Below are 16233 nucleotides of genomic sequence, written 5' to 3'. Positions count from 1 at the left end.
AAGATCTAATGATGGTAAGGTTTTGGTGAAAGTTTATGCTAGAGATTATGCTAATGTGTAGCATGAAATGTCTAATAGAGATAGAGACTTAGCTTTCAGTGCCCGAAATGAGGTGAGAAAGCTGTTATTGGATATCATCAATAAACCTCACTCAAATGAGGCAATAGATTTGACTGAATATCACCACAGTATACAAATGCTTTCAGAGTTACTGAAGGGAACTGGATCCCTCCCCCCTTTAAATAGTCATCTGTCATGCTATGAGCAAACAAACTTTTATGTCTTCACCACCTTCAAACCGCAACACCACATCCCTGGGGGTGCTGGACTGGGCTCCTGGGAACCAGAAGACTATAATAGTGTGGGTAACGTTTGCACACTGCTTAGCAGTGTATGAAATAAGGAATAAAGGAACAGCTAAGATCCTTGAGTACTATCTGTCTTTTTGTGTATAGATACTTCTCTTATTTTGATAAAAATAACCTAATAAGGCCTTACCTAAGAAAGTTTGTGCCTGGGGTTGGGGAGAGTCAATCTACTTCTGACCGTATCTTCAGAGAGAGACACACATACATACACACAAACACGTCTGAAATTTGCCTGTTTAACTTACCGTTGATATCTTTATGTAAACTTAAATTATTTTTTAATACTTTATCTCTGCCCATAAAAAAACTGAAAATATATGATTAAAACTTTTATCTACTTTACCTATGAATTTAGATTCACCTTGGATAATTGTTGACTTTCTTTATAATACTTCTTGATATATTTAGCTTGCTTTATATGTGAAATAAGCAGCAGATTTTTTTCTTAACTTTGGGAAATTTGGTTTAGGGCCAACAAAAATTAAATTTCACAGTTTGTTACTTATAAACCTGATAATTTGTAAGTTTTGAGACATGTTCTTGGCATTTTTCTAGATTAGTGGATATAAAATAATCTGCATACTTCTGTTCACTTTGTAAACCTAGCCTTAATATCATGGTTAGGCGAAAAAATAAGTGTCTTACTCAAATGGCTCTCCTTCCATGTTTACTCTAGCTGCTGGCTTGTACAAATATGCTGGTATAATTAATGAACCCTTAAGATCTGTTTGCGAGATGATTACATAATTAAGTAGTAAATGGCACTAGTTGTTACCGAGTCTTACAAGAATGTTTATGCATAATCATGAAAGTATGTGTTCTTTTATTAGTATTCTAAATTTGTTCATTTGTCACATACAAATTTATACTTATGGATATAATGATGTACTTTTTACTGTTACTCACTCTAGCATAACACTTATGTTTTTTATGAAATATTAAAAGTGTAAATATTGCATAAAATATAAAAATACAGCTTAACAAACTATTGTAAAATAAATGTCCATATAATCCCAATCAGGTATGCAAAGAGAACTTGCCAGCACTATGCATTTGTTGGGTCATGACTCCCTCCCTTCAACCTAATGGTAACCACTATTCTGACTTTTATGGTATTTACTTCTTTGCTTTGCTTTATACTTTTGCTACCCAGTTATATATTCCTAAACAATATATTTTGATCTTGTTGCTTTTTGAGCTTTATATTAATGGTGGCATAGACTGTATATTCTGTCGCATCTTACATTTTCTGGATAGCATTATTTTTCTAAGATTAATGTTGCTTGTATTCCAGTTAATTTATTTTCATCACTGTATAATATTCCATGGTATAAATACACTGTGTTTTGTTGATATATTGTGCTGCTGGTGGGCATTTGGGCTATTTCCAGTTTTTCAGTTTTGGCTGTTATAGACAACATGTAAGAATGGTAGCTTCATATCTCTTTGTATACATACATAAATAATTCTTTAGTGTGTTAAAAACAGCTATCTGAATATGCACAGGTTTGTTTCTGAGCTCCTATTCTGTTCGATTGGATTTTTGTTCATCCTTGTACAGATATCACATTGTTTTAATTACTATAGCTTTGCAGTAAGTTACAGTAACTGATAGAGTGATTCTTCCCACTTCCTTCCTTTTCAAAATATCTTGGCTACCTTTAATCCTTTCCTTTCCATATAAATTTTAGAATCAGCTTGTAATACAAACCAGCCCACTAGGATTTAAATTATTATTGGATTGAATGTATAGATCAATAGTGAGTGAATTGACATCTTTATACTACTGAGTTTTTCAATCTGTAAACATGGTATATATCTCCATTTCATTTACGTGTTAATTATTCTGATTAAAATGTTGTTTTTTCCATAGAGGTTTTGTATATCCTTGGTGAATTTAATATTGGTAGCCTTACATTACATTCCCCAGTATGTATCACAGTATGTGGCAGTGTCGTCTGGTAGTCAAGAGCATGGATTCTGGATACATATTGCCAGAGTGATCTTAGGCAAGATGCTCAACCTCTCTATGCCTCTCTTTCCTCATGTGTGAAATGGGGACAGTAACTGTACCTTCCTCACAGAGTTACTGTGAGACTAAATGTTACACTGCTCCCAAATTTAAAACACCATAAGCACCTGATAAATAGAGATAAATGTCTGAGATTGTACTGATATACAAATTATCTGTGCATTTCATTTTTTCTCTCTTTAAAAAAGGTTCTTTTAAGTAATCAATGGAGGCATTTTGTTAAGCTCTATAAAAATCTTAAATTTTGGTTAAATCATTGCATAATTTATGTTTAAGTTGAATCATAACTGAATTGTAGAAGAATGCACATCTTTATAATATTTAATATTCTCATCCAGGTAGGTACTGTCTCTCGATTGAGATTTTTTACATTCTTCAGTGTTACAGTGTATCTTTCTTCCTATAGGTCCTGTGCATTTCTTATTGTTATCTTCTATGTTATATGTTTGCATTAATGCGATTTCTTTTTCCATGGTAGGGATTTAATTAGTTATTACTGGTATAGTATAAAGTCTTCTTTGTATTTTGTTACTGGTCACCCTACATAATTCTCATATTCATATATATGTATATCTTTTCTCTACCTAGTTTCTAGTTTTCTCCGTATTAACCAAATGGCGGCATCATACTTCTAGTTGCTAGGGTTTAAACCTTGGAGTTTGTGTTATTTTTCTCTTGGTGTGTAACAAATTGCTGCAAACTTCGTGGCTTAAAGTAACACACATTTATTATCTCACTTTCTGTCTAGGTACACCTTAGCTGCGTCCTCGGTTCACAGTCTCACAAGAGTACAATAAAGCATGACACGGTGTCAGCTAGGGGCTGTGGTCTCATTAAAGTTCATTTAGGGAAGGATCTGTTTCCAAACCCACACAGATTATTGGTGGAATGTTATTCCTTATGGTTTTAGGACTGAGGGTCTTGTTGTCTTGATGCCTAGAGACTAACGGCCCTTGTAGATTGTCAGCTGAGGCTGTCCTCACTCCGAGAGGCCATCTGTAGTTTCTTGCCGCGTGGTTTTCCCCCACATAACTGCTTGCTTCTTCCAAGCCAGCAGAGGAGAGAGACTCTAGTAAGAAAGGCACAGAGTCTTATATAGTATAATCATGTAATCATATACAGGCAATCACATACATCCTATGACATTTTACATACTCTGATTAGAGGCAAGTGACAGGTCCTGCCTACACTCAAGATAAGGGAATCACGCAGGGGCAGGAGTACTGGAAGGCTGGGGATCATGGCAGCTGCCCTAAGTCTGTCTAATACAGAGCCATTCTTTCAATCAACAGATCCTCTACTGACAATACCATGTTTTAAGCCACTACCTTATCTAAATTATTACTGTAGCTTTTTTAAAATTGTTATCTCTATTTCTGTCCCTGCCTATATTTCAGCCAGAGTGATCCCATTAAAAGACAAATCAGATAATCTGAATCCTATACTCATAAGGTTTTTCATATCATCAGGGTGAAACCCTATTTAGTGGTTTCTCATGTCGTCAAAGAAAAATCCAGTTATCACAGTGGCCTTACACAGTCCCCTGTGATCTGGACCCCTAACATTTACGTTGACCTTGTCTCCTAATACTTCTCTCTTGCTTATTCCACTTCGGCTATGTTGGCCCCCTTACTGTTCTTCAGCATGCTGTCACCTCGGTCCTTTGCTCAAGTTGTTTGCTCTGCCTGGAACACTTTTCCCCAAGAGAGCTCCGTGGCTTGCTTCATTTCTTTTAGGTGTTTAGTGAAGTGTCACCTTCCTGGTGAGGTCTTTCCTAACTACCTGATTTAAAATTGATAGAGTGATCCAGCCCCACTGCCCCCTTGTTAGAATTCCTTATTCATTTTCCTCCTTTTATTTTATCCATGCTGTATTTTTTTTTTGTTTTATAGCTTTTTATTTTGTTCGTTGTCTGCTCCCCTCCTGTTATTTTGCATTCCGTAGAGACTGGGATTTCTGTTCATATGTGTTCAGTGATGTATCCTTGGTACTTAAAACAGTGGTAGGCACTTAGTAGGTATTCAACCAGTATTTCTTAAAATTAATAAATTGACTTTTATGTCATGGGGGGTAGTTTGTAAATAAACAGTCTTATCATCTTCTAATAATGAACATTATTATCTCTTTTCAGATAGCAAGACTCTTATTTTTTTCTCATCTTTTTTGCAGTGACTTTAACTTCTGGAACAATGTTAAATAACGGACAGTTTGCCTTCTTCATGACCTTAATGAGAATGCTTTTCCTGTTTATGCTTTTAGCTCTTGCATTGAGATAAATTTGTTTTTTAAATCAAATTTTAAAAGTAACCTTTCTTTAATTTACTTAGAATTTTTTTGGAGGACAGGGAGTAGAGAGTGGATGTTGAATCTTAAGTCAAGTAGCTTTTAAGCATCTGTCAGATGATTATATGGTTCTTTTCTATTATATATTGATGTCATGAATTACATCAGGAGATGTTTTAGTAGTAAACTATCCTTTTCTTCCTGGAATGAACTGTACTTGGTCATAGTATGCTATTCTTTTAATTTACTGCTGCATCAAATTTGCTAGGCTTTACATTATTCCTAGTACTTGTAAGATCTTTAAAAGTCTTACGTCATTTGTTAAAGTTTCTATTTACTCATTCTCTAATGAGGAGAATTCAGTCCAGGCATGCATTTGCTCTGAGTTGCTTCGGTTCACCTTGGATCATCTCATTGTCCATCTAAATCCTATGGACCCCTTCTTCCAAATCATAAACTAGAGGACATTGAGGGTCATTTTCATTACCTAGTTACTGATTTAGTAGTCTCTGGCAAATTGAAAGGTCACTAGGTTCTCCTTTTGTAATTTAAAGCTTTGTTGTTTAGTTGGTCACAACGTCTTACTATTTTTCTAACAAAATGTGTAGAGTCGTTCTTCACATCTTTTTGCTCCACATATTCAGTCAATCAGGAAATTCTCTCTGCTTTTGACATAATTTTAAATTCACTCTATATTTTAGTTTATGTCAGGACTTTCTTTTGTTTATTCGTGTGTCATTAACACACTTTAAAAATTATTACAGCTTCGTACTGTATTTTAATATCTGCACGGCGTTAGCTCTCCTCCCAGTGTTGCTCCGTGGTTCTGCTGGTGTTGAATGTTGCCGTGGGTATGTCTGAGGACAGCCTGATTTCCTCCTCCTCCCTCCCCACTCTTTTAGTGACTTGATCTTTTTCCCTAGATGCCTCAGTGCTTCTGTCTTTTTCTTTAAGTCAAATAGCTTTACTAGGCCCTGGCTCAGCGTTGACTCTTTTGGTCCCGTTTCCCCTTGGACGTGTGGTATACTTTATGTACTTAGACTCATGGCTGCTTTTCTCTCAAATTTTCTTGATGAATATCTTTAAAGATGTACCCTGTTGGGTTATTTCTGTTATCTCTTCAAGAAATCGGTAATTCAGACTCTTTATTTTCATTATATTTTCTACTCTCATTCTGTCCCCTATACCATTTATTGTGCTTTTAGCAGCATTTGCTTTTTTTGTTTTACTGTTGCCAATTGTGCGTTAATTTCGATGACAATTTTATTCTTCTTTCTTTCGCTCTTCTAGTTCATGTTTTATCTTTTCTGGTTGTTTTGCTGTTTCTTCCTGTGCTCGTCCAACTCTGTTTTGTGCAAAGAGCTTAATGGGGACCATTGCTTTATTAAACATTTTTTTATTGACATATAATTGACATATAACATCGTGTAAGTTGTAGAATGTGTTGGTTTGATACATATGTATAACTTTTTTAATTCATGGAAAATTATTTGGTCATAGTTTTCAAGTGCTTAATGGTAACGCTGTGTGTGTGTGTGTTGGGGGTGTATTTGCCATCTGTTCCTCCTGTTATTTTCCTCCATCTTCCTGGAGCACCTTTGTATCACATTCCTGCATTCTTTTTGGAGGGACATAAGTTGCTTTTTTATCATCAGCTGTTTGTAGGAGGCTCATGTTGAAGAGAAGTTAGGGTCATGTGCCTGGTTAGTTGGAATCTTTCTACAGGCCCAAGTTGTGCGAGAGAGTGTTTTTGTCCCCTTTTTGTGCTGTCTCTGCTGACCTTACTATGGAGGTAGTTTTGTTTATTAATAATTGTCTCTCTAACCTGTAACCAATAATTAATAATTGATTTGTCTGTGACTCCTTGTTCCACCATGCGCCTTCTACTACAAGAGTTACAGGAGAATCAAGGGTCCTCCTGTTGCTGTCCTCTGTATTCCATTTCCACTGTTGCAAATAGGGGATTAAGTTTTTAATCTGAGTATAGTCATGTATCACTTGACAATGGGGATATGTTCTGAAAAATGCGTCATTAGGCAATTTTGCCATTGTGCAAACATCATAGAGTAGACTTACACAAACCTACATGGTATACTCTACTACCTATCTAGACTATATGTACTAATCTTATGTGACCACTGTCGTCATTGCCGGAAACATCATTATGCAGTGCATGACTGTATACTCCTCCTTTTTGAAAAATTTGTTGTTTTTACTTAGAAATTTATTCTTTTGAGAAATTTATTTTACTGTTTTTTCCATCATGGGCAGCCATGACATCCTTTCTCAATTTCTTTTCCCCGCTAGCAGTATTTGCCCTATTTTGACTGCCCTTCAACTCATTTTGTGGTTAAAAACTTTTATGATATGCTATTTGTCTCTCCTCTCAATCCTTGGTATTATTTCCAGGATGAGAAAGGGGAAATGCCAACTTAAACTTCTAATTTGCAGATGATAGTGTAAGTATTCTTTCATTTTGGTTCCATTGCACTTTATCTAGCAAATGTTTTCACTTTTATAAACTAAGTATAGACCATTTCTCTAAATTGATAATAGTAGTTTTACTTTTATATGCATTTGGTTATTTTAGCCAGATTCTAGGGAGGGAATTTGAGTTGCCATTTTTGACTCTTAAAGACATCCACCAAACATATTTTCTCTCTTTTTATGGATGCTATTGAATAGGTAGAATGTATATTGCACCACAATTCAGAAACTCTAAAAGATATACAGAGAGGAGCCTGTTCCCTTCCAGCATCTCAGATCCCCCCCCCTCCCCCCGCCCCGTGAGCTAACAGTTCTAACCAGTTTCTTTTTTATCCTTGGAGAGAGATTCTGTGTAAAAACAAATATATATTTGTATATATATTCAAGTGTTTCTCCATTTTTATTCAGATGCTACCACTGTACACAACATTTTGTGCCTCTCCTTTTTCACTTAACATACCTTGGAGATAGTTCTTTATCAAAATATATATAACTACTCTGTTCAGATGTCTGCATAGTATACAACTATAAAAATGTACCTTAAACATTTAAACTTTTTGTTATTGATGGACATTAAAAAAATTTTCTTTTGTTATTATGACCATTCTGCAATAAGTGTCTTTGTATGTAAGCTATTATGCTCGTGTTTGACTATCTCTCTGAGATAAATCAGCAGACGTGTAATCAGAAGGTTGGTTTCTTCTTGGATCTCCTGTTTCGTCAATACCACCTTTCGGTGAAACCTTCCCTAACCACTCGATCTACTGAAGCCACCCAGTGTCCCCTTCACATTATCTTTTTTATATACTTTTATATCATAGTATTAGTAGACATATAAAAAGGTAGGATGAGCAGGAGTATAATGAACCTTCCATGTACCCATCACTCATCTTTAACAATTATCACTATTTTCCAATCTTGCTTCATCTCTCTCTCCCTCCCATACACATTTTTTTCTTAAGTACTTTAAAGCAAATTCCAGCTATAATGCCATTTTACCCATGAATAGTTCAGTGTGTATCTGTAACAGATAAGGACCTAAAAAAAAAAGCATTACCACTATGCCGTTATTACATCTAACAAAATTAACACTATTTCCTTGATCTCATCTAGTACCTTTCCCATATTTTCCTATGAGACTAAAGAACTTTTTGCACTTTTACAGTTTTTGCTTGAATCACAATCAAAACAAAATCTTCACATTGACTTATTTTTTTTTAGTTTATAACTTCCTCTACCCTTTTTAAATGCATTTTTTCCCTAAAGAAATAATATTGTAATAATATGTAGGTTTCTCCAAATTCTGAATTTGATTGTTTCCTGCCTGTGGTATCTTTTAACATATTTCTCTGCTCCTTGTAGTTCCTGTGAACTGATAGTAAGATATCTAGGATTGGGTAGTTTCAGGTTCAGTTTTCTTGGCAAGACTGTTTCATAGACAGTGCAGTGTACGTCCTCTTGTGTCACAATAGGAGCCACATGACTTCTACTTGTCTCTCTTTTAGTAGTGTTAAGATGCGTCAGTGTGCGTAGATGTTCTCAGCTTTATCTGACAATTATAAAGTTACTCATTGACCTTTCACCTAATGAACATTTCTTGAATCGGTAGTAAAATGATTCTGTCATTTTTTCTGTAATTAAGTGATGAATAAAAAGTTGGAATTTGCAGTTTTTATGGAATTGTTAATGTTCTCTAATTTTTAAATTAAGTAGCACTTGAGAAGAAAATTTGCTAGTCCTAGATTTAGACAATTTTTAAAAGTCTTGGTTAGGAATTACCCGTGGTCTTTAAATAATATTTCAATAGGAAAAACTTTTGAAGTCAAATACTATTCAAAATGATTAAAAAATATATTTGAAATAACTATGTGATCTTTCTTATAAAAATATAAATTTATATTTTCACATGTCGGTATTTGAGACACTAAGAAAGTTTCTAAACTTTTAGGACAGATTTTACAAAGTCTGCTTTCATTGTTCCTCTTTGTATAGGTTATTAAGCGTGGTATGCTGTGATCTGGACACTCTGCTCCTATTAGAGGCTCAGTATCAAGTATCGGAAATGCTACTAAATGCTCAAGAAGAAAATATCTTAGAGACCTCTGAGAGCCAGAGGTAAAAAAAATGCCTATTACGACATGATAATAACAGCAGTTTTCTTTACAGATACTCTGTAAAGACAGTAATTTTCTGTATAGTTTGTTTAATGTTTCTCCACTATCTGAATTCACTAGATTTAAACAACAGAGTAAAAAGCAGTTAAAGCATAAACGTCACAGAAAGATTGTGATAGATGTTCTTGGAGAGGCCTTGCAGAGTACTGCTTTCTAAGTTCTTGTTTTAATTTAGTTTTTTGTTTGGTTTTTGTTTTTAGTTAAGCCCTAACTTTATTAATGGTTACATGAAGTTGTATCACCTTTAAATCCAGGCTGCATGTGTAAGATGACCCATTAAATAAAATGTTTGATTATGTGTCCCTTGTAGAGACACTTTGCTCCATTCTCTTAATTATATTCATAGTCATAAAATCTGATTATTGCAAAATGAGGTTATGGTAATATCTTGATAATTCTTTTTCTTTTAACAGATCACATTGCCATCTCCTCTTTGGCTGACATTTATTGAATACACATTCAATAGCTGGCATTGTTTTCGTGTCTATAATTTTAAAAAATGTGTGCCTCTATCCTAGCTAGGTCTTAGAAGATTATAGAAGACCAGGCACGTAACTAGATACTCTAGATGTAGTATAGAAGGGTGGTATTAACAGCTGCAAGAAGTGTGGAGGCTGCTCAAAAGCACCATTTAGATTTTGAATTTAAGGCACTGGTCTAGAATTTAAGGGAAACTTGGCTAAAAATGTGATAACGGCATTGTGGAAATAATGCATGTCTTAATCCCATTTCTTTAAAGGCAATAACATTTGTCAAGGAAATATTTACTAATGTCATTCATCTCGTATCCATTATATCTCCATCAATTCTTTGCTCTTAGGCAAAGAAAGCTATAAGATGAAAGTGAATTTAGCCCTTTATAAGCCATACATTGATAGCCTATTTTCCAGATCTCTCTATAGAAATTTTTCTGCCTTTTTTCTTTATATTCCACTGACTTGGTTTTAAAATTAAATCATACTCAATTAAGGAGATGACAAAATTGATATATTTATTTTTCAGAGATTTTATAATTGACGGCTTATCGGTAGAAAGAAATCATGTTCTTGTTAGAATAAATCTTACTGGTGGGCCAATGGAACGGATTTTGCCACCAAGGATTCTGGAGAAGGTGAGTGAGGTAAAGAGAAAGCGGAACATTTTTCTGACATCTTTTGAAGCAACGTAGCCAACTCAGGTGACAGTAAACAACAGCTGCTGAATGTCTAGATCACAGAGTTGAACTTTTGTTACTAGGAAAACTCTGGATGCCAGTAAACGTGTTCAAATGAAAATAGTCTTCTTCATGGCGAGGGGTCCTGAGTGCTGGTTTGTGTTGCAGAGTAAGGTACTGTTTTATTAAAAAGTTGTCATACCCACAACTAGAATGTACAACTATGTTCTGGGGGGGAGGTGAGGAGGAAAAGCAAAAAAAAAAAAAAATTGTCGTTTTCCAGGGCTGGCCTGGTGGTGCAGTGGTTAAGTTCACTCGTTCCACTCCAGTGGCCGTGGGTTTGCTGATTCGGATCCTGGGTGCGGACCTGTGTTTATCAAACCATGATGTGATAGGCATCCCATATATAAAATAGAGGAAGATGGGCACAGATGTTAGCTCAGGGCCAGTCTTCCTCAGCAAAAAGAGGAGGATTGGCAGCAGATGTTAGCTCAGGTCTAATCTTCCTCAAAAAAAAAAAGACAAAAAGTCATTTTCCACGTGTCTTTGAAGTTTTACTTTTGATATCTTTCTCTTTCATGTTATCTAATTTTTAGTAGATGATTAGATTCTTTTTGTATTTAATTTGCAATATTGAGTACCTCTCCTCCATCAGTATTCATAGAGTTTGATATTCTCTTGAAGGTTTTTGTTGTTGTTATTAAGTACATTTTTGCTTTGTCACTCTGGGAAAGATGAGATAGAAATGATTTACAGCACAAGAGAAACAGTTTTGTGAGCAACAGAGGAAATACAGGTTTTTTTGAAGACTATAATTTTCTTTTCATGAAAAAAAATACTAAATCTGTCGTGATGAGTCCTAGTTGCTTGAACAGGTTCCCATCTATTTGTCTCCAGTGCTTATTTAATGTTGTTTCTATTACATTTCATTTTAGTTATTATCAGAGCATTGAATTATGAGATCAGATAGCTTTTGGTTAGTTTGACCAAAACTCTAGAATTCATAAAACAAAAGCCAATTTAAATTAATGATATTTCAGAAAGCCTTAAAATTCATATTATTGTAAACTATGTAAAATCATCTGTCTTGCTTTTTTTAGGGTGATGATCCATATCCTTGGCCAATGTTTTCATCATATCCTTTGCCAAACTGCTATCTGTCGGAAGTTACAAGAAATGCTGATGTAAGACAAGGTAAAATATTTACCATCAAATGCCATGTTGTTTTAGTGCTTTTGTTGTTGTAATTTGAAAAAAGAAAGCATTATGAAGGGAGATTAATACTGTTTTTCATTCGGCTTGTATACATGAATACGTTTATGCCAATTTCTTTGCAAGTTTTTATTTTTTCACATTTCTTACTAAATTACTATTTGTTGCTAAATAATTTTTATCAGAATCTTTTTTTGGTTTAAAAAAAGGAATCAGTGTTTTTTGAGATACATAGAACCTTATTCAACAGAGTAATTTTTAGTATCTGTGTGCCATACATAAGTCCTGTGTGCTCAAGACTTGGGATATAAATATGTATTATATCAATATAATAAAAATTCAGGTATCCACCTTAGAGGAGTTTGTGAACTTTTAGAGAATATGTTCAAGTAATTAGATAGTTATATGGTAGTACAGTGTGATAGGAGCTAAATAGACAAATGTGCAGCCTGCTAGGATACCACATAGTGGGACACCCTTCCAAAGAAAATTGTGTTTAAAGCAAGGCATGAAGTGTAAGTATGTGTTTTCTGGGTAATGGAAGAGCATTTTTACTAGAGGAAATAGCAGAGAGTCTAGAAGGAGCAAATTATATTCAGAGAACTGTGAGTAGTTCAAGGATGTCTGAGATTTGGGAGTAAGAGTGACCAGAGAGAAAACTAAACAGGTAAGCCAACCTTAGCCATAAGGACAGAGTAGCTCGAGTTCAGGCATTTGGACCTTATCATATGAGGAATGAAATTTTAGTTTTTAGACTAAAGAATTCTAAGATGAAATATGAACATATATAATGAAACTATTCATTAATTTGGGAAGTTAAGTCTTATATCAACATGATATTTATAAAGCCATCAAACTTGCATTGGAAAGAAATGACATATATAAGATTCATTTCACACAGGTTAGATTCTATGGAGTGATTGTTGAAAAATAAGAAATTTTTCCTCTTTCTTCCTTCTAGGCTTCATATGCCATTTTTCTTTCCCTGTGTTTATTTGCTTTAAAACAATTAATAGAGGCCATCAATTGATAGACATTTTGTTTCTATTCAGTGTTTGAGATGTACATTATATATCTCACAATTGCATAGAAACAAAAATTCTATTTTTTTCGTCTCTACCTAGAGGTCAGGGAAAGAGAAAGAGCATGAGAGCTCTTTTAAAGTTGTTAATATTTGTCTTTATAATATTTGCACTTTAAAAATTTTCTGTTTGTATTTTCCTCTTGTGTGACCTAATCTATTGCTTTCAGAGACATGGAAGTGATGTTAAGTATTTTTCAAGGAGAGACTCTTGAGAGAATACCATTTGGACTGTCTTCCCACCGACTCCCGTCTTTCTGTGAATCCAAACCATTCTCAGTCTGTTAGTGTGTTTTCCTATCCTACTTTGTCTTCTTAATCAGAGTTTTTATGTTCTGTCATTCTTGGTTTAGGTTTCCTCATCTCTTTGCCCACTCATTCCTTTATTTAATGCGTTTCTCAAGTGCTGATTTTCAGGTGCTTCACTAGGTACTGGAGATACGATGATCTATAAGACATGGTCCATTCTCGGGGCCTCAGCCATTTTCCTGTGATCTCTTACTTGTTATGACGTAGTGTTGTTATCTTTGCTGTTTCACTTGGAAACAAATATTTTTTATTAGTTTTTTCAACAACAGCTTCATTCATCATGAATTTTATTATGTGACTGCCACATTTGGTAATTTGTTTCTTCAAAATAGTTTGATAAAAAATGTCTTTATCATTTTAAACTGAACAAGACAGAAATCAAAAAGTAAGATTAGATGGAGACTTCTCTGAGAAGAAAAAAATCTATCATCACTTCCTAGGAATCAGTGCTCAGAGGAGTATAATTTCACTCTCTGCTCTACTCTTGTAAGTGATTTAGAAAAGGGAGTAATAATAGTTTCTCTGTCTAGCCCCAAAGATAACTGCTGAATGATATTAACCTCAGGTGGGCCTGTAATGCTGCTGGCGGTCGAACAGTGGCCCCTGGGTCCCGTTCACTCCCCTGGTCTCCGTGATAACTACTCTCAAATCTTCTCTTTCATCAAACCTTCCTCACCTCTTCCCCATCCTTCCTGTCAGATGCTAACTTTGTTTCCTATATTACTGACCAAGTAGAAATAGTCAGAAAAGAGCTTCCATGTGCTCCTGAAACATGTCACCTCACTTAGCTGCATCTGTGCCAATTTAGATTTTCTGTTATTACTGTGAATAAACTGCTAGTGTTACTAACAAAGGCCAACTTCTCTATGTATTTGTGCACTACATTCCATTCTCTTTTTCTCAAAGATATTCCTTCTAACAGTTCTCTCTTTTTCTTTATTGTTGTTTTTTTTTTGGGGCGGGGAGTGCTCTCCATAAGCCAACAAGCATGCTGTTAGTTCTTCCATATTTAAAATACCTACTGGTGAACCCTCTTTCCCCTCACTACAATCCCATTCTGTCTTTTTACTGCAAAATTCCTTGAAGGAGTTGTCTAATCTTTATATTCCAGTTACTCTCTTTCCATTCTTTCTTGAAAGCTAATTAAGCTTTTACCGCTACCATTCCACCATGATTAAATCTACTGGCCAGATCTCAGTCCTCATCCTACTAGACTTAGCTTTTTTTTTTTTTTTTTTTTGGTGAAGAAGATTGGCCCTGAGCTAACATCTGTTGCCAATCTTCCTCTTTTTGCTTGAGTAGGATTGTCACTGAGCTAACATCTGTGCCAGTCTTCCTCAGTTTTGTATGTAGGGTGCTTCCACAGCATGGCTTAATGAGCTGTGTGTAGGTCTGCACCTGGGATCTGAACCCGTGAACTCCAAGTTGCTGAAGTGCACAAAATTAACCACTACGCCACCAGGCCGGACCCATAGACACTTAACATGTTTGATCTATCTCTTTTTTGAAACACTTCCTTCACTTGGCTTTCAGAAAATACGTTATCTGATTTTCCCCCTGCATTTCTGGCAAATTCTCCTTTGTCTCCTTTGTTGGGTCTTTCACGTCTTTCCAACCTCTAAGCTTTGGAGCACCCCAGGGCTCAGCTCTCAGTTGTCTTTCTTCCTAGCTATGCTTACTCTTGGGAGGGTCTCATCTAGTCTCATGACTGAAATACTGTTCAATATGCTGATGGCTCTCAGACTTATGTCTTCAACCCCTAGCTCTACCCTGAACTCTGTGATTGTATCTGTCTACTTGACACCTCTGCGAGGAGGGTTAATAAGCATATCAAACTTAACAAGTCTGATAAACTTCTGATGCTTCATCAGAATCCATTCCTTTGGTGTTCTTCCTCATTAAATGGCCACGCTGTGCTTCCTGTTCTTCAGGCAGTAAACCTGAGGGCATTCTTTGACTCCTCCCTGTCTTCATACCCTACATCTAATCTGTCAGCAAATGCTCTTGACTGCATTTCTGAAATAAACTCCTACACCACCACCCTCCTCTCTCACCCCTGTTAGTGCTGTAACCTGCCGAGTGTTCAGTGTGTTCTCAGCACAGCAGCCAAAGTGATGCTGTTGAAATGTGGATTGTATCATGATTCCTCTGGTTGAAACCCTTCAGTGGCTTCCCCGTAGCCTACAAGGCCCAATACGTTTGTGACTTCTTTCCTATCACATGCTGTTTTAGTTTAGTACAATTTCAAGCCTGTTTATTTAATTCCGTATTTTCCCACCATGTTGGACAGTAACTTCTATTGTCTGTCTGTTTGTCCTTAAAACACAGGTATTTGAATAAGTCATTATTTTCAATTTAACAGCAGTACCTAATACTTCCTCCTAATAATAGTGGTCCTGACATTACTGTGGTTCTTGTTAAGTAGGAGAGAATGATCTAGGCACCTGTGGATAGCCCAGAATTACCTCGGAAAGAGATTTTACATAGAAACATTATGAATTGAATATGAATCAAACATATGTCATTCTGATATAGCTGATGTGTCACTGATTCTGTACTCGTATTAGAATGGCAGAAAATGGGAGAGGAACTCAGGAGCACGTCTGGCTTTCCATTGTACCTAAGAGAGTACAGTGATGATGTTTCTCTGAACTCAGTGAGAAAAATGGAGCCAAATGCATTTCTAACAGGTATAAAGCTAAATTGAAAATAATGTTTCTGGTTGAATACAGTTTGATATATTAACAATTGGGGACTTTTAAAAATACTGTGTTTAAGCTACTAATACTTTAAGACACAATAGCTATTTTGAAGGCAAGAGTTTACTTTCCATTTTGCTTTTTTGATTTAAAAGTAATGATTCACTGATTCTAATAGGTGTTATTTTAGCGATCATTTGCACTGCAAAATTTTGGGATATCATTTCACAGTTGTGGAAAAAAATCACTTCAGTTTCGTGCACATGATATCCTCCTCATTTGTCTCCCAGCTTCTAGATTTATCCTCCTTGCTACAGTTAGCATCTCCTCATCTGTTAAATTGCCTCTTGTTAGCTCATTGGCATCATTGTTAGCTATTAGATGATTTATCTTCATCTGTAAATAAGAATCTTGAGACATCATCTTGTTCAGTTA

General features: G+C 35.4%; 1 protein-coding gene across 10 annotated transcripts in view; it reads left to right on the top strand.

The window, feature by feature from the left end:
• The window catches only part of TBC1D32 (TBC1 domain family member 32), a 187914-nt gene that overhangs the window by 112206 nt on the left and 59475 nt on the right, over positions 1–16233 (top strand). For all 10 annotated transcript variants that reach the window (XR_011522049.1, XR_011522050.1, XR_011522048.1 and 7 more), the window contains 3 exons: positions 9163–9285; positions 10347–10455; positions 11598–11691. Coding sequence is in view for 7 of the 10 variants with exons in the window: in XM_070556904.1 (XP_070413005.1) it covers positions 9163–9285; positions 10347–10455; positions 11598–11691 (326 nt within the window). In the remaining 3 variants the exon portion in view is untranslated. The remainder of the gene's footprint in view (positions 1–9162; positions 9286–10346; positions 10456–11597; positions 11692–16233) is intronic.

The sequence above is a fragment of the Equus przewalskii genome, chromosome 9, assembly GCF_037783145.1.
Source record: "Equus przewalskii isolate Varuska chromosome 9, EquPr2, whole genome shotgun sequence".
Lineage (NCBI taxonomy): Eukaryota > Metazoa > Chordata > Mammalia > Perissodactyla > Equidae > Equus > Equus przewalskii.
Note: the sequence above shows the minus strand (reverse complement) of the source record. Positions and strands in the feature narration are given on the sequence as shown.